General features: G+C 35.0%; 2 protein-coding genes across 2 annotated transcripts; one reads left to right on the top strand and one right to left on the bottom strand.

Annotated features, from left to right (window-relative positions):
- The first annotated feature begins 9,134 nt into the window (after positions 1-9,134).
- LOC137962009 (mitotic spindle checkpoint protein MAD2) lies at positions 9,135-10,717 on the top strand. Its single transcript, XM_068808700.1, has 7 exons — positions 9,135-9,411; positions 9,515-9,530; positions 9,624-9,754; positions 9,844-9,964; positions 10,059-10,162; positions 10,270-10,391; positions 10,477-10,717. Exons 1-7 carry the CDS (start codon positions 9,339-9,341, stop codon positions 10,531-10,533), a joined length of 624 nt encoding a protein of 207 aa, XP_068664801.1. The 5' UTR covers positions 9,135-9,338; the 3' UTR covers positions 10,534-10,717.
- Positions 10,718-10,776: 59 nt separating this feature from the next.
- On the bottom strand, positions 10,777-19,261 carry LOC137962006 (trihelix transcription factor GT-1-like). The gene is made up of 5 exons (XM_068808693.1): positions 18,117-19,261; positions 16,241-16,279; positions 12,215-12,346; positions 11,366-11,593; positions 10,777-11,281 (listed from the first exon to the last, which is right to left on the bottom strand). Exons 1-5 carry the CDS (start codon positions 18,628-18,630, stop codon positions 11,055-11,057), a joined length of 1,140 nt encoding a protein of 379 aa, XP_068664794.1. The 5' UTR covers positions 18,631-19,261; the 3' UTR covers positions 10,777-11,054.
- Between the last annotated feature and the right edge of the window lie 4,616 nt (positions 19,262-23,877).

Here is a 23,877-nt window from a genome sequence, read left to right as displayed (position 1 = left end):
TATAAAGGCGAAAGCTTATCTCATGAAATCGACATGAAAGCTTAAGAGGGAAGCACGTGTTTCTGATACATGGAGATGGAGATTCCTCTTTTCCCACATCGCCACCTACAAAGAAACGCAATCATATATATGATGAGACAGCATTTCAGACCCCCAGCTCCATCCCTATCCGACCCAGATTCAAACAAAAGCAGAACACCAAGAGTTAGTTAAAAGATTAAGAAAGCTGCTAAAGAGCAAATGTCTTCATGCATGTCCTCGTGTCTGGACATATATTCACGCTGGCCAAGTGTCCTACACTGGTCTGATCGAGACTATTCACTTGCTTCAATCTCAACAACAACTACTTTTCTTCTTTTCCTTTTCCGCCATTAAACATTCATTGGATTAAATAGTATTATTTCTCTGACTTACCTTCTCTTAAAGAAAACTCACATTCACGAACCAGAAAAGACCCAGTAACCAAAAACAAGTCTTCTCTCACCTGATACTGCTTTCTTTGGAAATTTGGTCACCATTGTAGATCCACACCCACAAACAGACTTCCCTTGAATCGCAGTAAAATGTTAAAAACAGGAGACAAGATGACAAACCCAAATCTTTATTCACAAGAACAGATTCAAACTGCCACCATTGAGAATACCCTTTTAAAATACCAAAAAAAAGAAGAAAACTACCAAATTTTCCTAGAAATCCGTTTGAGAACCAGCCTCAACCCAGAATCAGTTACTTCTATAATGCCATTCCTAGTTCCAAGGACTAAATATCCAAAATTTAAAGCAGTCTTCAAGAAATAACAATTGAAACATTAAAAGCCTACAGGAATTCATCAACAAACTCATACTCATCCAAATTCACATATACATCAGCTGCAGTGGGACCCATGCCAATGTGGTCCCACAGGATCTGCTGCCAGTAACCATAAAGTCCCCATCACAGATGTCCTTGGTGGGAAGGTCAGACAAGTTGGCAGCCACTTTAAGCACGTTGTGTGATGGGAAGCCACCCCACCAAACTCTGAGAGACCTCCTTCATAAGAAAGGGAGACTGGAATCTCATTTGCCAGTTGCCAGTTGTCTGAAGTTGAAAGAGGTCCAGCCTTTTGTGGGGGTCAATAGAGCACGGGGTACCACCCGCATGGGCGTACGGAGGTCTCATGCATGCACACGTTGACCTGTGACTTAGGGTATTTTTGGAACTCTAAAAGAAAATAAGAATTTGATTATTATTATTCTAAAAAATAGTTAATGAAACGGAGAATTTGATCATTATCTTATTTTTACTAACTATTTTTAGAATAATAATAGTTAAATTCTCATTTTTTTCTAAAGGGTTCCAAATAGACCTTTGTCAGAAAAAAAAAAAATCCTTACAAGGACATTAGATGACACTAACTGATGCACGAAATTAGGGTTTAAAGCTTAGAGCTTAGGGCTTAGGGCTACTACTACTTGACTTATGGCCTCTACTTTCTACCAACTTGACTGTGACATAATTCTTCACAATGCAAGGTTCCATGTGCCTACCAACGTGTGGGACAAGAGGATCCCACAGGTCACTACTAAGTGGGAATTTGGTAGTTCTTGTCTTATATTAAACCTTTGGTGTTGAGCCTTACATAATCTTATCTTATCAAATGGCAGCCTGATTGACTTAAGGAGCACTTTCCACACACATTAGAGCACATGGGTGTCTTATTTTTATCAAGTTAGGGAGAGACAACTTCAATTTGTCGATAAATTTGACCATTCTACCAAGTATATAATAATAATAACAACAACGACAACAACAACAACATCAACCAGAATGTTCTTTAAATCAAATTAATCATGAATCTGATTTGACTCATATGAATGAACGACCTTGATTATACACATTTTAAAAATCCTTAAGTGTTTTAATTTTTACATACTTGCCCTTCAAGCTCGCCCCATAGATTTACATGAAATTCTAGGTAAATAATTTATAATTTATATGAAATTTCATATTTTTTTTGCTATTAATAATTTGAATTTTTAAATCCTTGATCCCTGCAAGAGCTCCATGCAGAATTTACACGATCAGTGCAGACTGCAGACTCTGTAAGAATCTCAGTAACATTGGGAAGTAAACGTTACAGGCTACCAATTTAAGGAAAAAATTGAAACAAGAGTCCGCGATGTGAATTCGGAAACTGATCGCTGACTAATTTTAGGAAGAAATTTCATGATTTTTGCGATTAACGACATCTTGGGAGGGACGAACGGGAGACTGTGAAGACATGGTGTCGACATCTTCGTATCACGAAAGAGTCGAGGGGAAGAAGAAGAAAACCAGAGAGGATCATCAGAATTTGAAATCTTCCGCAATCTCAGGACCACCGAAGGTCGGATTGTTACGTATCGACACGTCTTCTTACTTGCGTTTTCAACTTGAAGAATCTCTCTCTCTCTCTCTCACTCTCTCTCTCTCTCTCAAGAAATCTCCAATGACAAAGGGGTAGCATCGAGCCGAGCTGAACCTGCTTATGTCCAAGCCAAACTTAATTTAAATATTTCGAGCCAAACCTTTTCTCGAGCCTAAAATTGTTATCGAGCTTAAGCCCAAAAATTTTAACCGAGTTCAAGCCGAGTTTCAAGTTTCAACATACATTTAAAACTTTTCAAAAAATATATATCAAATAAATTGTATATAAAATTATGCATACATTTTACATAAAATTGGGCATGACCTCTATATAAAATTGGACATAACCTATATATATATAATACATATATAAGATTGGGCATAACCTCTATTTTAAATTGAGCATAATCTATATATATAATACCTGTATAAAATTCGGCATGACCTCTACTTAAAACTGGGCATAATCTATATAGATAATACTTGCATAAACACTCCATAAACACTCTATAAAATTGTCTATACATTCCATAAACACTCCATGAAATTGTTTATACACTTCATACACTCTATACACTGCATATACTGCATAACATTATGAATAAACTCCATACAATAATCAAACACAATAAAATTAAATGAAATATCGCTATCAAATTGCAATCACCCAAATAAAAACTATAATTGTTTCTCTTCATGCTAGAAAATAATATACGCCCCTGCATGAGCAAAATCTCCACCTATGACAAAAACAAAAAAATAAAATTAGTTATTGTCAGATAAAAAAATATTCTTCCACTACTAGTTACTTAAAATATTAAAATTACCATGATGAGAAAAACATGAAAAATCATGTAGCTGCTAGCATTATCTCTACACTTTTCTTCTCGGGCTGTAATCATAAAACAAAATTTTAATAAATAAAACTAAAAAATATCATAATAAATAATTAATCAAATAAATTCACCTTTTTTATTTTTCTTTACTCCATGAAGAACCCGAACCCAATCACTGCTACAAATCAAAGCTTGAACTATATTTGGTGCCAAGGAAGAACGATATGAGTCTATTACTCCACCACCAAAACTAAATTTAGACTCTGAAGCTACTGTGGATATGAGAATTACAAGGATGTTTACTGCCATCTTAGATAATACCCGAAATTTCATATGATTCACTTTTCACCATTCTAAAACATCAAAATCATATTGTCAAGTTCCCTCACAACTATATACACCTTCTTCAAGATAAATTTCTAATTCTGACCTTGGTGAATTAACTACATCCCTTTGTTTCACATAATTCATTAACTCTGACCAACCTGAACTTGATGAAGGCCTACGACTTGTGGAAACACCCATAGAGCTAGTACTTTAAACAATCTCTTCATTTCTAATATCCATGTTATATAAGGATACATATTCATCGTAGATCTCATATAAGGTGCGTCAAACTAAATTTAGATTCATTGTAGCTTCTTCCTTAGAATATATATCTGGAAAATACATTTCGATCAACCTTAATTTGACCTTGGATCCAAAACTGAAGCAACAACCATCAATAAATTGCATTCACCCGAGTACTTCTCAAATTTCTCTTTTATTCTACTAACCATTGTCTTAATGAAAACATTTTCATTTGTAGAATGAAAATTCAGAACTTCTTTTACCCTATATACCTCATTAAGGTACAAATTAGAAGAAGGATAGTCACTCCCAAAAATTATATTAGTAACTGCATTAAAAACTTCTAGAATCTCACACACCATGTCAACCTTTTCCCATTCATCAAGACTTGGCAAACAATCATAAGTTGGTTCTCTAACTTTAAATCTAGAGAATACATCTTTGAATTTTAATGCAGAAGATAACATGTCATAAGTGGAGTTCCAATGAGTTGGACAATCAATAACCAAACTCTTTTCACCAAGTTCTAGTTGTTGTACAATATCAAAAAAAGTGCAAAGTCTAACCTCAGACAGATTTATGAATTTGACACTTTCACGCACATTATCAATGATATCCTTAATCTGAACAAGACCATCTTGGACTAATAAGTTCAAAATATGAGCACAACAACGCACATGAAATAACTTTCCACCACAAACCAAATTTTTTTCCTTGAAAAATCTTCTTTCAAAACTCTCATACAAACATCATTATATGCAGCATTATCAACTAAAATACTTAAAACTTTATTTTTGATCTCCCATTCTTTCAAACACTTGTAAATAGCATCTGCTATATCAACGCCACGACGAGGAGGAACATGCACAAAACTCAAGACTCGTTTTTGCAGCTTCCAATTACTATCAATAAAATGCCCAATAATAACCATGTATTAAATCTTTTGATTTTGGGACTTCCAAAGATCAGTGGTAAAACTAATCTTGTTAATCTGTTTTAACAAAACTTTCAATTTCTTTTTCTCTGCCTCATACACCTCCATACACTCCTTCTTAATAGTCTTACGGGATATTTTCTCATAATTCATATTTTCCATCTTCATTACAAAATTAAATCCCTCCTCTTCTACTATCATGAATGGATGCTCATGCATAAGAATCATATGAGCAATGAGTACTCTCATTTTAGCTTCATCATATTTTCCTCCAAAATTCATAAAAGAAAGTCCAGATGGACTCTGATCTACATTAGACCCCACTCCTACTAGTTGAAAGTTTAAGGTTTTTTGTTTTCTCATTGTCACTTTTCTACTAGTACAACGTTTCAAATGTCGACTCATATGTATGATCAGTCCACTACTAATAACACTCAAATTGATTTTACAATGAACACACTGAGTCTTTTTTTGTACCATTAAGTGATACTTCTTTGAATTCCAACCACACATGAGACTTTTTTTATCTTTTTGAAGTATAGGTAGAGTCACCTTCATCCTCATTTATGGTAATTTCATCTGGGCCCACTTCTATGATAGAGGGTAGTGACTCTGGTGGAGTTGAGTCACTATTTATGGCCACACTAGAACTAGTGTTAAGTATTGATGTCAATTGAGGAGGTGTTGACATTCTTACTTGATCTATATCAGGAGTTTGAAGAAACCTATGAACATTTGACAAGGTTTAGGCATCATATATCATCTAATGAGTGAATTTAAGACATCAAAGGTTCACACACAAGAAGGTCTCAATTTTCAAAAGATAGAAAAGGAACTATCAAATTGCTTTTGCTAATACATCAAGCTATATAACATTTTAGAACAGCAGCAAATATAAGTTCAATGAGAAGAAAGAAGGACAAAAACTAGATTTTTTATTTTATTTTACAATAAAGAGAAGTTGGATGCAATTAAGAAAGCTCCTAATTCCATTAACTATAATCGAGTATTATTGAACAAAATATGTTATCAACATTCAAAATCATGAAATAAAATTCATACCAGAAGTTTCTTTCAAGGATTTATTTTTGAGTGTACACTGTAAGTTCAAGAAAACTGTCAGATGCAAATATCTGCAAAAAGGGTAAGACAATCAATGCATCTTACTTTGACTCAACTTTCATCTCATCTGAATTGAAGTCACTAGCATTATAACATGTTAAGACAATCACAAAAATAAGAACCCTATGCTTGGCCCCCAACCCCGAATAGACATCAAAGAAAAAGATGAAGATGTGTACCCGGGTGCTTATCACTGACCTCCAAACTGATGATCGAGTCCTTGAAGCTTTTGTTATCCAAGCCCTTCCCTGAGATTCACAATGAAAGTAACCCAAGCTTAATAGTGAAAGCTAAATGAACATGCCTCAAACCCCATCCTTCCAATTCATTCAAATCTATGTCATAAAATAAATAATGTCTAAAAAAAAAACAGAATTGCCCAAAAAAGACAGCAAATACATGCTAAACGAGTACTGAATATACCTAATCAATCACTAAGATCCAACTACAAAATGAACCTTTCAAAAAAACCCCGAAAAGACAATAACGGGTATGCTAATCGATATGCAAAACGAGTACTGGATATGCCGAATCCATCTCAGAGTTCCAGCTACAAAAAGAACCTTTTAACAAAGGCTTTTGACTAGCAAAGCAGATAAAAAATTTTAACTCAACATCGTTAGGCCAAAAATTTCAACCAGTGTGACTCCGAGGGAGTGAAAACTAAATTTCAAAAAATGAGCAATTAAACTAGCTCCATAAGATGTAGTGATTCCATTTACACCAAAAAGAAGCATAAAAATCTAATAATGATAGAAATAGAAGGTAAACTTTTAAATAGAGAACATACTACAACCAACATCATAGAAAACCAAAAAAGTGAACCTAAAAAAACTTGCAATTCAGTAATCAAAAGATAGTTACCATGAACCCATCAAAACGATATAAAAAACGGTCCTTGGAACCCAATCAAGAGTAGACAATGTAGAAAACAGTCTTCGACAAACCAATCAACAAACTTAGAGACAACAATGAGACATACTTAATACGGCAAAGCACTCAAAAGGACCCCATCAATAGTATTCCTAGGAAACTATAGTTCTTTATCATTTCCAGAGACACCAAAAGATGGCACCAACCAAAGAGCAGATAAATAAAACTTGACCTTTCAAACCAAGAACTGCCAACTGTCATATGAACAACAATCACATAGAGTAGATAAATAAAAGACCCAAAAAAAATAATAGTTTAGGTAGAATTGAAGCAATCTATCTTTCCCAATATATTGACTTGGAAGATTCATCCATATAAAATCACTAGGACCTAAGCAACTGTCATGACAAAACAACATACGTAGAAATCGAAAGGATGCTTAGAATAGGTTATACCGGCAGTTTCTTTGAAGGATTTCTTCCCAAGTGTACTCTGTAAGTTTAAAAAAACTGTGCAAAAATCTGCAAAAAAAAAAAAAAAAAAAAAACAGATCGTTATCTTTGCTTAGGCATAACTGCATTCTAATACAGAACATTTCACTTACAGAAACAGAGTGTTCGCTGTTCGGATATCCAAAAAGTTTTTCCAAGAATGAAGGAGCATTGCTGAAACGAAGCGAGAGGTAGAGATTTTGTAGCGTTAAGTCGGCGACGAAAAAAAATAGAAGATTAAATAAAAAATTTACCTCCTTTCGTCGGACCGTCGCTTTCGTCTTGTCAGCGAGGAAGAACTTCAGATGAAGAAATCACAGAGGAAGAAATTGTAGACGAAAAATCCAAAGTCTTTGACAGATTGAGGAATCGAAGAAGGAGAGGGAGAACGAGGGATTTAAAGACCAAATCCCCCGTTTACCATGAATACCCGCTGACGGATAGCAATTTCTGCGAGAAAATCATGTTGAAACAGCAGAGAAGCATAGGAAATGGCAGAGAAGTATGGGTTTCGCAGGCGGCAAGACGAAATGGAAGAGACGGGCTCTCTTTCCCAAAATTTTTCCAAATCCCCCCGAATTCCGAATCACCGCTCATTAAATTAACGAGTCGGCTCGCGAGCCGGCGAGCCGAACTTGGCTCTATTCGAGCTCGACTTGTTAATCCTAATCTTGAGCTCGGCTCGAGCTCGAGATATAACGAATCAAACCGAGCCGGCTCAGTTCGAAGCCACCCCTGACAATATTGGAAGCTAATTTTCTTCTCTCTTTACTTCCTACATATTAAGGGGTACTTCGAGTGTCATGTGGCATTATATTGCTTGTGCATATTGATTTTGGTTGAGGACGGAGAAAAAAATAGTTAATAAAAAAGAAAATTTATTCATTATTTTATTTTTACTAACTATTTTTTGGAATAATAATGATCAAATTCTCATTTTGTTTTTCTAGGAGTTCCAAAAGACCACCTTAAAGGAACAAAGTCGGGTGAGGATAGATTTTTGGTTTGGTTTTTCAAAATTTCGCTTTAAACCTTACATATGTCCACCCTTAGTTTATCACTATGCACCACATTTGGTGCATAGTTACATACCCATGTTGAGAATTGTTTGTTCTCGTCATTGTTTATGTAGATGATATTATAGTAACATAATGAGTTTATTTTACAGAGAAAATGAAAGTTTAGGCTATTTTCAGGAATGACAAATTATGACTATATGTCAAAGGGTAATTTTTATCGAGTATTTTTATATCCCATATTTTTTAATTAAACTACATCGTATTTATAAATATTACCTAATAATTCAAAAAATAAACTTGTGAGGTATTTTATTTTTTAATACAACTAAAAAATCTATTACAATTTGTGACATGATTATTTTATTTTTAGTTAAAATCATTATTAAAATATAAAAAAAGGTGGATCGAGAACTCCTCTTTTTTCTCTTCTTGCTATTGAGAAAGACAGGCAAATAATGACCTCTTTTTTCTCCGATCAAGGATGACAGAGGGCCTCCGATTAACAAGAAGATAATGAGGTTCTTGATCATTTACCTCTTATATATCATTTAGGATTTTAGGGTAATGACTTAATAACCTATATCGATATTAATAGGGGCACCTTAGTAAAAATCATGGACTTGACTCAGTGAATCGATTTGTAACTCGAGCAAGTTGACTCATCTCTGGAGAAGGGCAAATTGGGTATAGGGGTGGGATCACCTCTTGTATTTTAGCTGATTTCCCCAACTTACTTCAAGTTCAGCCTCTTAAGACTCATACACCTAGAACCTGATCTCGACTCGCTGAGTTAGACTCGTGGTTAGTTTATGAACCCAGTGTGCGGGTATAGTTTCCAAGGGCACTTTCGAATTTGAAATACTAACCAAGGCAAGCCTCATTTTCTTACCGTTAAGACCGCAATAGCCTAAAAATGACCGTTGGAAGCCTCGGCCGACGAAAAAAACTAGCCGTTGCCGCCATTTGAGGCTTTTCATCTTCCTCCCTGCAATACTGTAATTCATTTCTCTATCTTGTCTGTGACTGCTCGCATATCGTTCTTAGCTCTTAAACCAGAACTATAAAGAGAAGTCCTTCAAAATCTCCCGTGTGAATCCGTAAAGGAGATATGGCTGCAAAAACCATCGCGAAAGACATCATCACTCTGCGAGGATCCGCCGCCATCGTCAGCGAGTTTTTTGGTACCATAGTCACCTCCCCTTCTTCCTTCTTTGATCTTTCTTTCGTATGTTTTGAAATCTGTGAACGCTCATTTGTGTTTTCGTATCTTCTGTTGATTTCCAGGGTACGCTGCAAACAGGTGAGATATTTGAAGAAAAATCATGTACTCTGATAGATGTTCTTGTGCTTTTTTATTTTTTTTACTGAACTTCTATTTTTAAATTTCGTCCAGTATTCTTTATAATCGTGGTATTTATCCGGAAGAGAGCTTTGCGAAAGTTAAGAAATACGGCCTGCCGATGCTTTTAACGCAGGATGAAGGCGTCAAGACCTTCATTGCCAATCTGACTTCGCAATTATCAGGTGAAATAATCTCTTCACCATCATCCACAACCATTTCTTATTGTTCTCCGTTGTCTCTGAAATGTGTCTATGCTTTTGGTTTAACAAAGAATGGCTGGAAGCCGGAAAACTTCAGAGGGTTGTCCTCGTAATAATGAGCAGAGCCACTTCGGAGGTGTTAGAGAGATGGAACTTCAATATTGAAACTGATAAGGAAGTCGTGGAAAAAGGGTAATCTGTTGATTCAATTGACGTCAAATTAAGATATACCAATTTTGCGTTCCTATGATCTTCATTGTTACATTTTGCTCCTTCTGGATTTCAGGGTATCGAGGGAGAAGAGTGACAAAGAGATAATGAGAGAGATTCAAGCAATTATGCGGCAGATTGCCTCTTGCATTACCTACTTACCATGCTTTGATGAACCCTGTAAGCCTCCTCCCACGCCACAAATGTATCGAATTTTCAATCGATTTCGCTATCTGGGTTCTTTAATTCTTTGATGCATTTTCTGAACGAGAAGTTTTCCCGATCAGGTGTCTTCGATGTGTTAGCTTACACCGATACGGATGTGGCGGCTCCATTCACTTGGATAGAAAGTGACGCCAAACTGATAAATAACCCACAAATGGTGAAACTCCATTCATTTGATACTAAGGTGAGAAGGGATCAATTTTGATTTTCATCACAGAGGAAGGATTTTCCAGTTGCTTACGATTATTATTATCTTCGGTTTTGTGCAGATTCATAAGGTGAACACGTTAGTATCGTATAAAAACGATGAATGGGATGAAGAGTAGTTCCATCTTTTTTACATTTTCCGTGAATTCTTTATTCACATCGCTGTGAACCATGTTTGGTTTGATGTTTTGGAGAACTCCCGTCTTCCTCGACCGTGGATCGAGAGGTTCAGACTCATCGATATTGTAGGGAATGGTTTCGGACCCAATTTAATTGATTAAGAAACGAGTGCTTTTTGATGAAGTTCTTCCATGAAGGGTATTTTGACAGTTCCAACTCGCAAACTGTTCCAAAAGAAAGAAAACTAGATTGAACAAACACATTTGTAGGATCTATACACAATTTGGTAAGAAGTTTCTGCTACATTCACTCCAGCCTCAAAGCTGACCAACTCGCAAACTGTTCCAAAAGAAAGAAAACTAGATTGAACAACCACAATCTAGTAGGATCTATACACAATTTAGTAAGAAGTTTCTGCTACATGAGCTGAACAACTCTCAAAAAATAAATTGAAGGGAGAGCCGTTTACAGTCCAAACTACATTGGCCATACGTGTATAAAAAAGCCACCCTTTTTTCACTCAATCCATTTGTAGTTGGAGAGGCTTCAGCAAATTCACACCTTGATACATTGCGCCTTGACGAAGATCATCTAAAGTATCAACACATCTGAATTCTCTTAGCTCTCTTAAGCACATCCAACCACGGCGTGTAAGAAAATCACGGAAATCCTCTTCAGTGTAAAGTGTCTTTTCTTCGGTTTGAACTGGAATTCGATCAGTGTAAAGACAAACTTTTATGGTTAATCCTGCAACAGCAATCAATGGGACTTGCATTTAATTTATGACACCTTAACAAACAAAAATTATGGAGAGTCTGAATATTGGCATACCCTCATCAAGATGAAGAGAGTAGGTGCCTAAGGGCATGTCCCTGTCAAGGCTCCGAACCACCTCATCTTCATCCTCCAACCAAAATGCACGTTTGGTCCTCAACCCAAAAGCTGACTTAATGGCCTCCTTGATTGCCTCTGCAGTGCCATCAATACCAATCCGTCTGGTGTATTCACCCCACTTCACTAAAATAATGCGCCCGCCACAACTAGACTGGCTCTCCCCGGCTAAAAACAAATTATGCAACTTGTAAGATAATGGAAGAGGTGACACAATTTAAGATATTCAAGCCATAAGACTCCAGGCAAATTTCACAAGAAAGAAAGCCCAAGCAACTAAACCGACCTGTCAGAAAAAGGAAAATTGAATACTAACACAAGTAGGAGTACTACGATGTGTTTTAAATATTTTCCAGTAACAATCACAATAGAAACACAAGAAAAACAGAGGCTTTGGAAGTTTTTGTTGTCACAGAAACAAGAATGTGCACTTTTGGATTACTATGCTCCTTGGTTGGAACCTTGAAGGAGTTCCAATTGGTTAGCCTACAATGCAAAGTCCAAAACATTTACTGGCAGGAAAAGCAGAGGCTGTGTATGTGCTTCTCACAAGATAATTGCTCATTTACAGCTATCCCCCAAGAGATAGTATTAATTTGCTCCACATAAAATGGAACAATCACTTAGATCAACTATATATATGTATATATATATATATATGTACAACTAATCCTATTTATCAATCCAATCAAAGCCCAATATATACCTAAAAAACGATAGATATGTAAAAAGCACGTCTGCTTACGCTTATTCCTAATCCTAAATGTAATGTAACAACGTACAGATTACCATTTCCAGGAGTGTCTCTCCAATTCCACGGAGGAACTCCATTGGCACCAACTGCATCTGCTGCTGTGATGGCAAGAGGATGCCCATCATGATCCAGACGCCTTTCCAGATTCAAAGCTGACCTGCTGCCAGCTGCAAAATCAAACAATATAGTCTTCAAGAGATGCCTACAGCAAAGTGCAGAAAGCCTATATCAAGCAGCAATTCATGGCAATGAATAGCTTTGAATGTTGCATCCATTAGGAAGAATAAAAACAATGGCTCTAATTTTAACTTTAGAACTATTGAAAACAAGTTACAATCAGTTTGCACTAGATTAATAACTTAATCCAAGATAGGATAAGTAGTTGCGAAATCACGTGCAAGATAACTTGCAATAAGGAAATAAAACTCAATAAGAGCTTTACTGATTGTAAGATAAAATAAAATATTCGGCCCAAGAGTTGGAGAGGGCTTCTTATAGCCTCCTAGAGAAATTTTAAATTGAAAGTAACCAATATAAAGCTTTGACTTGCCAAAGAACTTTGCCCATCTAATTGGACAAGTAAAACTACTAATCATATAATAAACCCCAAATGACAAAAAAGGATTAGAACAAGACAAAGAAACACCTAATACAAAATATAGTTATAAAATAGGAAATCCTAATAAAAGAAACAATCATGAAATGGGAAAAACCTTAAGTGGGAAAAAATACTCTTCAGGCAAAAAAGAAACTTCCTAGGAAAGATACTAAAATACCAAAATACAACATTATGACTTTAGGAAACTATCAAGAATAGAAAGAAAACCCATTTCACACACACACACACACAAAAAAAAAAAAAACAGAAAGAAATTAAATTAGGAAGTTATCCCAAGTCTGGCTGCATCTCGATATATGAATTTTCATGGGAAAAAAAAAGGATCAGACAAGAAGTAACAGATATTAGTATAAAAAGGAAAAGAAGTTCAGTAAGAAGGCAAAAGCACATTTTTCTCATACAACATCTATGAAATGAGACAATCCACCATTTATGGCACAAATTTCTACTATTTCAGTGAATTTCTATAACCCACTAAGTTCTATCCTTGTGATCACTAATTAAAATCAGATTTTCAACAATTTTAGGTAAATTATAGAGATTGTACCATGTATCATTTTCAATTCAAACAACAGTGGCGCACAGCAATGGGTTTCTTGGTTTCTAAAAGCACCCTAGGATTCTTTTTCGCCAAAATTAATATTCTATGTCAAAATTCATTTCTTTTTTTCTTTTCTGTCAGACCAATTACTTTGGGAACATTAGATCCCAATGATTTTAGTGTTTCTTTTTCAGCACTCATAGAATCTTTAAAAAGAGAAACAATTGGCAGTGCATATGGTCAGAGTGTATACATGGCTTTTACTCTGATTTTTCTCTTTGTTTCGAGGATGTGATCTGTCCATTGGAGTTGTGTAAACACAAATAGCTGGTTTTTCTCACAAAAATCATAAAAATCAGAATAAATGCCAGAGACACTGATCAGACTGTATTTGGACAGATCACATCCCCCAACAAAGAGAAAAATCGTCATTTTTTATTGTATTTGTGAGTGATGTCCCAGGATCAGTCAATCAACTTGCTGATTCTCTAGCAAAGCATGGGGGATCTTCCTCCAATCTCTTGTTGTATTTGTGTGTGAGAGAGAGAGAGAGGACCACCTTGATATCCTTCTAATATAACTTCAAGGAATGTACTCATACAACACTCCGTCTTCTCACTTATGAGTACTCTAGGTAGAGTAACTAGAGTATATAACTATAAAGAAGCAGGTAATTTTCATGTTGATTACTGATCAAAACTCAACAATTTTTGGCATATAACCAAGACACTTAGATCAACTTTACCAGTTTTTTTTTCCTTTTCTTGAATGCTGATTACGCAGCCACATATATATTACACCCCTTTCTCCCCATAAGACTTGAACCCAAACCTTCACATTAGAAACCCCCCACGTGACCATTGAGCAAAAGGCCCAATCCACCTCTGCCAGTTAATATTTAGTTGCTATGTCCTAGACCCAGGTAAATGACGGGTGGTTCAGGTTGACAATTAGTGTAAAACCTTAGTCAAACCTCATAATAAGAACATATACCATTTTTTTATGAAGAAGATAGATCCTAATGGAGGAAAAGCACACAGAGCCACCCTTCACATAGTTAGGAAAAATATCTTATGATGACAGAGATGATGGTGATACCAAGACAATACAATTTGCAGTGTTAATTCAGATTTCAAAAGATTCACTTTATGCATTAATCCAACACAAACCTTTTGACATGAATCCTAAAGCAACTAAAGAAAAAAGGTAGTTTCAGTTTGTTTTTTATTTTCCCCTTCAAAATCAGTCAAATAAATGCAAGGAGTTAATTTCATGCTCAGAGGGATATTTTCAACCAAGAGCCTCGATCACATTCTCTTGCTAGTCAATAAGGCCTCAACGATTGACAAGGAAAAGGGCATAGTAACAAAATTCATATGTTCTACACCAAGCCCTATTTCCTCTTGAAAATGGTTGAGTTTATCCCTCAAACATTAAGGTTTATTAAGTGTATATGGGCATTTTTATAATTTGTAACTCAAAACACCTATTTAAGAAATCTGGGAATTCGTGCACAGTTCCCAACGAAGCTTTTCAGGCTCTTCAAAAATTTCTTCTTCTCCTATCTTCTTTTTCTCTCAATTTTCTCCTCTTCCTTCACCCAAATCTGGATTTTTACAAATGAAGCCTTTTTTTGTGCCCTAAAATTGGGCTTCTTTTCTGCCTTTGAAATTGACCGAGTTTTTTTTCAGACTTAGACCGTTTTTTACTGAATATTTATGGAAGATATAATTAGGTTTTACTTATTTTCTGAAAATTATTTTCCCCTAGAAACTAGTTTCCCAGGGTTACGGCTTGCAGGGACATGGATGTAATTTGGATAATTGTTTATATTATAAATAGGGGAGAGGGGTCAGAAAACCCTAATCTCTCCCACTCTTTTCTTCCTGCAAATTCCAACAGGAGGAGCCCAAGTACAGCATTAAAAGAATTAATAAAATGAAAATTTCCAGCTCTTTGAATCCCGAATGGTAGATATCAATAAGGATGTTTTGAGTGTCAATCCTCAGGGAAGCTAAAAAGGAGTAAGACTACAATTTATTTCCAGTCAATTAAACTTGGGAAGAACGAGTTAACTGATATTGAAAATGAGAACATGTCTTCTGATGTTGAATAAACAATAAGTCAGAAGAGGATTTACTCGTCATCTCATAGAATCTGGCTGCTACTCTGGTTCAGAGGTGATGCAAAGTTAGCCTTAATTGAAGTTGTTCCAAAAGGTATGCCTTTAAAACGAATCAAAACATTCAAACTTTATTCTGTGGCCGAAGAAGTTTGAATATGAATATCAAAGAGAACAAGCATTGATTTCAAAAATCATGAAGGAAATGTCAAATCCAAGTTCATGGCAACAGTTAATTGTTCCAAAATGTCAAGTAGCCACATATAATACCTTTTTGATAAACATAAATAGCTTATGACATCAAAAGCCATCCACAAATTACCTAACATCTGTATACAAATGCTTTTAAAGAAAATTCTTTGCTGAACAAGTCATATACCTGAAACCATGGTTCTGAGACCTGGTCCTGGGAATCAGATAGATATCCTGAAAATCAGGTCCAGTTTGGTCAATCAAGATTGGTTTTCCCAAAACCGAAAGGCAGATTCAGGAACCCAATCAAGCCAGAAAGAGCCAAGTTAACCTTGAGTGAGACTCATCCAAGTTTATCCCAGGTCTGATAAACTCTAGCTGTTTCAGACCGAGTCTCATTCAAGTCATGCTCAAGACAGGATTCCCACCCCCAAACCAAACCAAACCGACCTTTTCAAAATTCAAGTTGAACTGCCCAGTTTGCAAGTCAATTCAGCAGGTCCAGAACCATGGAAGGTGCTAAAAAAGAAACAAGATACCAGTACATGACAAGTCATTCTAAATCATGAAGACTTAAAGTCAAATACCTTCAACAGATCCAAATGGAATACCAGCATCCTCAAGACCTGTTAAGCCAAGACAGTTTGACATACATGAGAACAAATAAAAAGAAAATGTATAAAATTATGCCACATTTTTTCATCACAGTAGAGATAAGATATCACTTTTTGAATTCAAACAGTATAAGTATATTGACAATCAAAAACTGGATTATACAGTTAACAATATCTGTTTGGCATACCAGTGCACAACTGATGAACTCTTTTGAGAAAAGCGACAAAAAACTGAAGTGATGCTGAAGCACAATTCCTAAAGCCATTCCTTTTACCAATCCTGATGTAGATTGACGCACTCTAAACAAATAGAGTTAGGCCAAGATGACATGGATGTGAGAACAAATTTTGTTGAACAGAGATAATGGACCTTATATAGGACAGATATAAATAGAAGAAAAGTATTCCTGTATCTGATCCTCAAAATAGATGGGACAAGGCTTCGAAATGGAAGCTTCTAGCTCATACAGATCTCCACTGACAGTTAAAAAAGAGATACCAAATTACAATGCTTTTTCATATAAGTAGGTATTTGGTCTTTACTCGTTTGGTCACTCAAATGCTGACACCCATACCTAGATGTTTGAAATCTCTAAGTTCATGCTGTATGTAAAATGCTAAGGTCTTGCCCCTCCAGAGAAATTAAGTTGATAGTATTAATTGAAGAACTGTAAAGGAGATCATTTCAGTTTGTGGAGTACAGTAAGAACTAAGCACAAAACCAACAAACTGGAAAGCAAGTCCAAGGGTTCTTTGCAATCATGTATCAGCATATGGACACGACAACTCGTACAGATTCTGCCACTCCATGAGCTGAAAGCACTAGTCATGTAACAGATACTAGTCTATGAGAAACGTAGAAAAAACTTAGAACATATATTTCAGAGCTGGCTGGGCTCCATAACTCAACCAACCAAAAGTAAGTTGGTGGACTTATGGAATGGGAAAGTTCGCCCAAAAGAGCTTAGCTTGAGCTAGTAGTTAACCCTTTTGTACTTCCTGTTTTCCATTTTTATTTTCTCTTTTCTCCAACCTAACAGTATGCCACTGTGCCCAAAGAAGCTTCTCATTTATTCACAGTGGTATGAAATAAATGAATTGCAGCTTCTACATAAGTGAGCAACCAATTAGAGCATTCTAATGATAAAAACACAATATGCAGAAAAACATAAGCTAAAACTTATCGTTTCTTTCTCTGGTTTATTAGAGTGCTGTGTCTACAGATTTGTTTTTAGAAAGTGTTAGAGTTCCATAAACAACAACAAAAAATACAAACAAACTAGTGCTCGATTATATCACAAACTAAGAAAGGAAAGAACAAACCAGACATTAAAAAAGTAATAGAGAATAAAGATAATCTTTATAACCTAACATTGAAAAAAGTAAAACAGCAAACAAGACAATTAGAGATTCCAAAGCCGAAAGAGCTGTAGATAAGGTTAACAATTATGGTTTTGTCAGCTTCCATGTGAATTAAAAAATGACTTGTGACAATCAAATTAAGAATTGTAAGGACATTTCCTGGTGGCTACAAATTACACTTCCAGCAGTATCTATATTCTAGTCTAGATGGTTTACAATGGTAGTGAACAAACAAATACAAGAACCATGTCATTTCCTTTCTTTATATTCAACTATGAAGGTAGAGGTAATTGTGGACAGCTGGTACAGTTACTATCAGATTCTAGTTGTATTGCAGATATGAACAACTTATGGAAGGTGAAAATACAAAACTAGAACAAACCAAATTCAACTGATAAAGAAATTAAGTTCCACCAAACAGAAGAGCAATACCTAACTACCTATAGAAAATATAAAGACAAGGAGGCTAAGCAGAGAGAATTCACACCTTTGTCTGAAAATTGCATGAACGAATCAACCTTAGAAGTGGTGGGGCTCTTGTAAGATGCATTCTTGTTTCTTTCCCTCAGCAGTTCCTCAAGCTCCTTATAGTAAGACATCTTGGCCGATCCACTCCCTCTATCTTGATGTCTTGCTTTCTTGTATTCCTTCAAAAGATTCCTCCACTTATCCGTACACATGGTTGGGGAGCGGTCATATCCTTTCTCCCTCATTTTCGCCGAAATCTGTTCCCACAAGTGCTTATTGGACTTCGAAGTATTAAAAAGTCCATCCATTTCCCGTCTAAAAGCTATTAAACTTCTGGTCTCATCTTGCACCCATGTTTCAGCTCGTTTTTTGGGGGCTTTCACTTCATGGTCTTCGCCACTGCTTTCCGCTAAAATCATCTGCTGCTGCTGCTGTTGCGGTTGCAGACCTCCGTTTCCAACCACTTCTATCATCATATCTCTGCCTTCTTCCTTATAGAAATCAATCGGTCGAGGCTTTTCGGATAAGTACATGACTAATGTCCTCCCACGAAATTGGCGGGGAGATGACAAACTGTGTGAAATAATTAAAAAATTAGGAAATTAGAGCAGAAGGGAAGCTAGAGAAGAAAACCAGTGCCCTGGAATTTGAGATAGACAGTGAATCCAGTGAGATACGAAGCACTGTCTGCTAATTTGAGATAGAGGAGGAAACCCATATTTTGGATTTTGAGCTTGAGTGTATCCAACGGAATAGAGAAGTAACAACTATCCTAAAGGCAAGACATCTAAAGAGAAGAAAGGGTAGTAACAGATGAAATGGGTAGATGGGTTTCATAGAAAAAAAGATGGAGAACAAGACCCGTGTGCCGGATTTGGCGATTGCTGGCTTGAGACATGAAGAAGAGGGTCTAGCCTGTAGAAGCAGTGTGGACAACAGAGGACAGATATGAGTTTTTGCCGGAAAACCAGAAATGCCTCCCCAAGTGAAAATTGGGTCGTCAGTCATGAAAAGGGGAAGAAAAACAGTGCGAGAGTCTTCCCCTTTTCTTCCTTTACTGTCGGTTTTCGGGGCTTTTCTGATCTTCTGTCTGGATCGTTTTGCAGCCAAGGCTCACAAAAGCAGAGAGGAGGTTTCTGGTTTTTCCAGGGAATGGACCCCTGAGTCGTCCCTGTGACTGAAGCGGAGATTTTTCATGTCTCTCTCGCCACATCATCAAACCGAAGGAAGAAGATTTTAGTTTCCATTTGTTTTACCAGGGAAATCATTTTCTCATGTGGAAAATTGCACTTTAAAGGCAATTTTCAGACATGACCATGGTCTATGTTGTATTTTTAAAATTTGGCCGCTTACATTACTTATTTATATATATTTAGTTATATTACATGCATTCAAGAAGACAAAATAAGATTTATTACAAAAATATTTACAATAAAATTTTAATATTAATAGTCATGTAAATGAAATTAATTTTATGTGAATTGTCGGCCAAGAATGGGTAGATAAGAAGTTTTTATAGGCTTCAAATTTGGTATTAGTGTAGACGAGTTCATGTGCACTGGAAAACTGTTTCCAGTGTTATACGTGGACTCTTAGAAAATAACACTTATTGTCGAAAAATAGTGATAGATTGGTTTAATATTATGAAATCCTTTTGTCTCATGTATAATAAGAATTGTTCCACTAATTGTGCTTTTGAATAATTGTCTCGTGACCTTATGTGTGGATTTGAGTTTTTTTTTTAGTCGAGAAGGTATAATTAACCCACTTATATTGTCCTACAAATGAAAAGTCGCATTAGATATAAAATATAACATGATGTATTTTTATGTGTTTCAATTCAACATTTTTCATGTGTTCAGAAGTCTAGTCCTTGCATTGTGCTTAAGTGTTTTAAATATGTAGTTGATTATCCGACCCACATAGCAATGTAACCAAACCCTAGTTTGATTACAGTCCAAAACTTTGTGATTATGTGTTCACTATGTCTAAATATAAAAACTATAACCAAGATAACAATTTTGCCAGTTTAGGAAATATAAATTTTTCTCGAGTTTTTATTAGATTGATTGAATCAAAATAATTTTTTTATGCAACAATAAACTACGCAATTCATTCTATCTGTTTCTCATCTTAAAATATATATGCATTTGCCCTTCACAACCAATACTACTATTACAACTCATACAACCACTACAATTGATTCACATTGATGTATAGGACCATATCTTCACTTTTAAATGTATATTCTCAAGTTCTTAGCCATTCTTATGGTTGAAAAATAGTTGAGTAACACAATTTTTTCGGAATGATGGAAATAATCATATTTCTCTTGAGTTTTAGCTTAACTATTTGAACTCCATCAAATCGTTTTGTCTACATCAATGAGCCAATCAAATTGGCTAGGCATGAATGAAACTGGCCCTCCACCTAAGAACTCCATACAACTTAAGAGATTGTATTGTTCGTATTTAAGAGCATTGAGGTTAACAGGTGATTCAAGTCCAATCAAACTTGAATCAATTGGGTTCGGTTGCCAGTCCCCTATTCGCCACAGTGGGAGAACCTCCTTGTCTAAGTTCAATTCAAACGAGTGAATCCTTATCCACTCAACTTGAAGAGAGGGAGGCAATTAAGACCAAGTTTCATGCACTTCTATTGATAAAACGGAAGAAATCCTTGGGGGTGAAAGAGGTCTAGTTAAACCAAATTCAACTAGCTAGTTACATCCAGGTTTAATAATATTAATTGTGTAATGATATAATGACTATTTGCCATGCATCCTTAACGTATATATTTTAGATAAATGCAAACACTAAAAGCCCTATTAATGCCTTTTTCAAGAAACATTAGAAAGATATTTCTAGTAAAAATACATTTTCAAGGACCACTAGTGCCTCTTGTTTCCTAGAAATACTTTTCTAGTGGGAAATTCTTACCAAGAAAATTATATAATTTTTTAAGTAAGAATTTTCAACCAAGATGGGTCTAAAAACTATATGAAAATTTTTTTATTAAGTATTTGACAATTTATGATATAATACTTTAAGCACAGGCAATTTTTCATATAAATTTTGTATTCGATATTTTATTTTAATAAAAATATATCGGATAAGGCACTGTAGAAGATTGATTATTAATTTCCATTCATTTCCCTAGAAAAGGCACTAATAGGTCCATTTAATTTTCCTTGAAATTTTTTATTAAAAATTATGTATTTTCCTAGTAAGGCACTAAAAGGATTTTATTTGAAGATTTATAAGAAATGTGCATCCTAGAAAAAATATTTCTAAGTTTTCCCGAGATATAAATTTTCAACAGGGGCACTAACGGGGCCTAAAGGTACAAAAGTTTGTTTTATGATTTATCATTTTTTTATCTAGTTTTAAGGCTAAAACAACAATCTTGATGAATGTCAAAACTTTATCAAAGAATGTCCATGCAGACACTTGGGACGTTGAGTTCAAATTTCATTTTATTATATTTTTCTCATTTTTTACTTTTAATTCAAATGAACCACTCGAATCATTTCGAAATCCATTTTTGAAGTAATCAAATTTGTTGTTGGTCGATCAAATAAAAAACTTGGGGTATTACATACAACTAAAATGAAATTCGTGTTAAATTGATAAATTGAAGTTTGCCTCCTTGTAGGGGGGGTCGAGCCAAAAATGAGATACCACTCTCTGGAAGAGCTAGAATTTTAACCTTGTGTCGAACCTTCCTCCCCTATTTCTCTCTTAGATAACTTTCAGTCAGTTCATTCATGTACTGAACCGATGAGTCTGATACGGTCAACTAGGTTTTAATCTACTTTCAAGACTACCGTTTGATTGAACCTGGTTTAAGTTCGATGTTCCAAAATAATTTCAGTTATTTTAAAATAGGAACAATCTCTACTTTTTTTTTAAATGTATTAATGCAATATATTTATTATAATTGCCCTAGTGAACGAAATTTTTAAATATTTTAGGTGGAATGATTTAGAACTACCCTTATCATACATAAGGTTAAATATATATATATATATATATCCTTTTGATTCAGTTTACAAATAGCTTGTTCAATAACCTTTATTTTCTCTTTTAAATATTTAAATTTTTATAAATACAAAGTATTATAACCAACCATGATTAAAATAATAATTTTTGGACAGGTTTATTGCTTGGAGATATGTTTTTGGAATTGTTTGAAGCATGTCTCAACATGTATTGGTCTATCATCAAGAAGGTGGCCCAAAGCTGTTTTGATAGATAGTTGCATGACCTTCTCAATCCATCTACAATATGTGGCCAACCTTTTGTGATATTAACTCCTAGCAAGAAGGACACCACTTTGGATGATTTAAATTATATCCCTAGCTTCATTAAAATGACAAAAAAAAAAAAAAATGGTTCCATCTGCCCTAAAATTAATTGAAATTTTTTATGTGTTTATATCAATTTTCTCAAAGTCTTAGAGTGTTATTCGATATAAATTTTATTTCTTTTCCGGACATCTTCAAAGATTTATAAACATGTTCGAGGATAAGTATTTGAACTTTTTTTATTTTTACATATTCCAATCTATATATATCTAGTCAATTATTTATTAATATTAAAAAAAAGTTTACTCGCGCAGACTTGCATTACTTAAAAAAAACAAAATAAGTATATCCATCGAGATAAACATGTCAAGCATAACATTTCCAACATCGATAGAAGCTACCAGTTGAATATAACCTTATGTTATATATATATATATATATATATATATATATATATATATATATATATATGTATATACGTATGTATGTGTGTATTTATATAATAACTGGACTTATTCGATGAATACGATATAATTCCATAAAAATAAATTTTAAATTATATAAATATAAAATTATTGTAATTAAAACATATATTGACTAAGTTTCTACAGTTGTTCTTGTCAGACCTCTAATATGTCTACATGAGATAAAAAGGAAGTGATTCTTATCAGTTGTAAAAGCATGCAAAGGGATTCCTTTTCTTCATTGGAATAATTAACCAAATCCACAATGGATTCCAAAAATCTATTATCTTCTCTCCTCCTACTCAATGATCCCATGCAACATATTAGCACACCAACCACTCCATACTTTAAGAAAACTTTCACATCTTGGGTTCCTCAACTTCATCAATCATTTGAGCCAATCATTTAATCAGCAAAACTAAAGGCTAAACCATTGATTAAGTTATAAACATCAAAGCCAGCTGATCAATCTCTGGAGTGAATCAATAATCCAGATTGTTATCCCTTAAGACATCACTAATGATATTCATTCTTTCATGTGAGAAGGGTCCCCCCCCTACTGATGTGGGAACAGGAATCTTTAGGTTGTGGAAGGGGGTCAAAGCAGCTCTAAAGTGAAATTATTATAATGTGGATAAGGGTCTTTCCAGTCCTTGTTCCTTAATTGCCAACACTCCATTTTCAAAGCAATGGTCCTATATGTTGAGAATTATGGATTCATATCATCAACCCACATTTCTTTGTCTCTTTCATGAATGATCTCTCCCATTTGATTCATTTTTCTCTTCTTTTTGGTTTCATTTTGGTTTTTCTTTTTTCCTTCAGTGAAATGCAGTACAACTGACAAACTACTGAACATTTGAAAGCAAAAAACTGGCAATGACAGAAAGCATGAGGTTTCATTGATAAATAGAGCTGACAAAACTGGCTGACCATATTGCAGTGAAAGGTTTGGTGCAAGAGAAAGCAAAATGGACAAGTAGGCATGTGCAAGTCTAAGGGTGGCAAAT

The sequence above is a fragment of the Aristolochia californica genome, unplaced genomic scaffold, assembly GCF_029961685.1.
Source record: "Aristolochia californica isolate CCGP_79_NKW_82.1479 unplaced genomic scaffold, dmAriCali1.0.hap1 SCAF_4, whole genome shotgun sequence".
In the NCBI taxonomy this organism is placed as follows: Eukaryota; Viridiplantae; Streptophyta; class Magnoliopsida; order Piperales; family Aristolochiaceae; genus Aristolochia; species Aristolochia californica.
The sequence above is the reverse complement of the archived record's forward strand: the minus strand, read 5'-3'. Positions and strand labels throughout refer to the sequence as shown.

Coding starts and splice junctions, on each gene's coding strand:
- LOC137962006 (XM_068808693.1), bottom strand. CDS start 18,630: ATGTACTTATCCGAAAAGCCTCGACCGATTGATTTCTATAAGGAAGAA. Junction 16,280..18,116: donor CATGCAATTTTCAGACAAAG/GTGTGAATTCTC, acceptor TTGGCTTAACAG/GTCTTGAGGATGCTGGTATT. Junction 11,282..11,365: donor CTCTCTTCATCTTGATGAGG/GTATGCCAATAT, acceptor TTGCTGTTGCAG/GATTAACCATAAAAGTTTGT.
- LOC137962009 (XM_068808700.1), top strand. CDS start 9,339: ATGGCTGCAAAAACCATCGCGAAAGACATCATCACTCTGCGAGGATCC. Junction 10,163..10,269: donor ACCATGCTTTGATGAACCCT/GTAAGCCTCCTC, acceptor TTTCCCGATCAG/GTGTCTTCGATGTGTTAGCT. Junction 10,392..10,476: donor TCCATTCATTTGATACTAAG/GTGAGAAGGGAT, acceptor GGTTTTGTGCAG/ATTCATAAGGTGAACACGTT.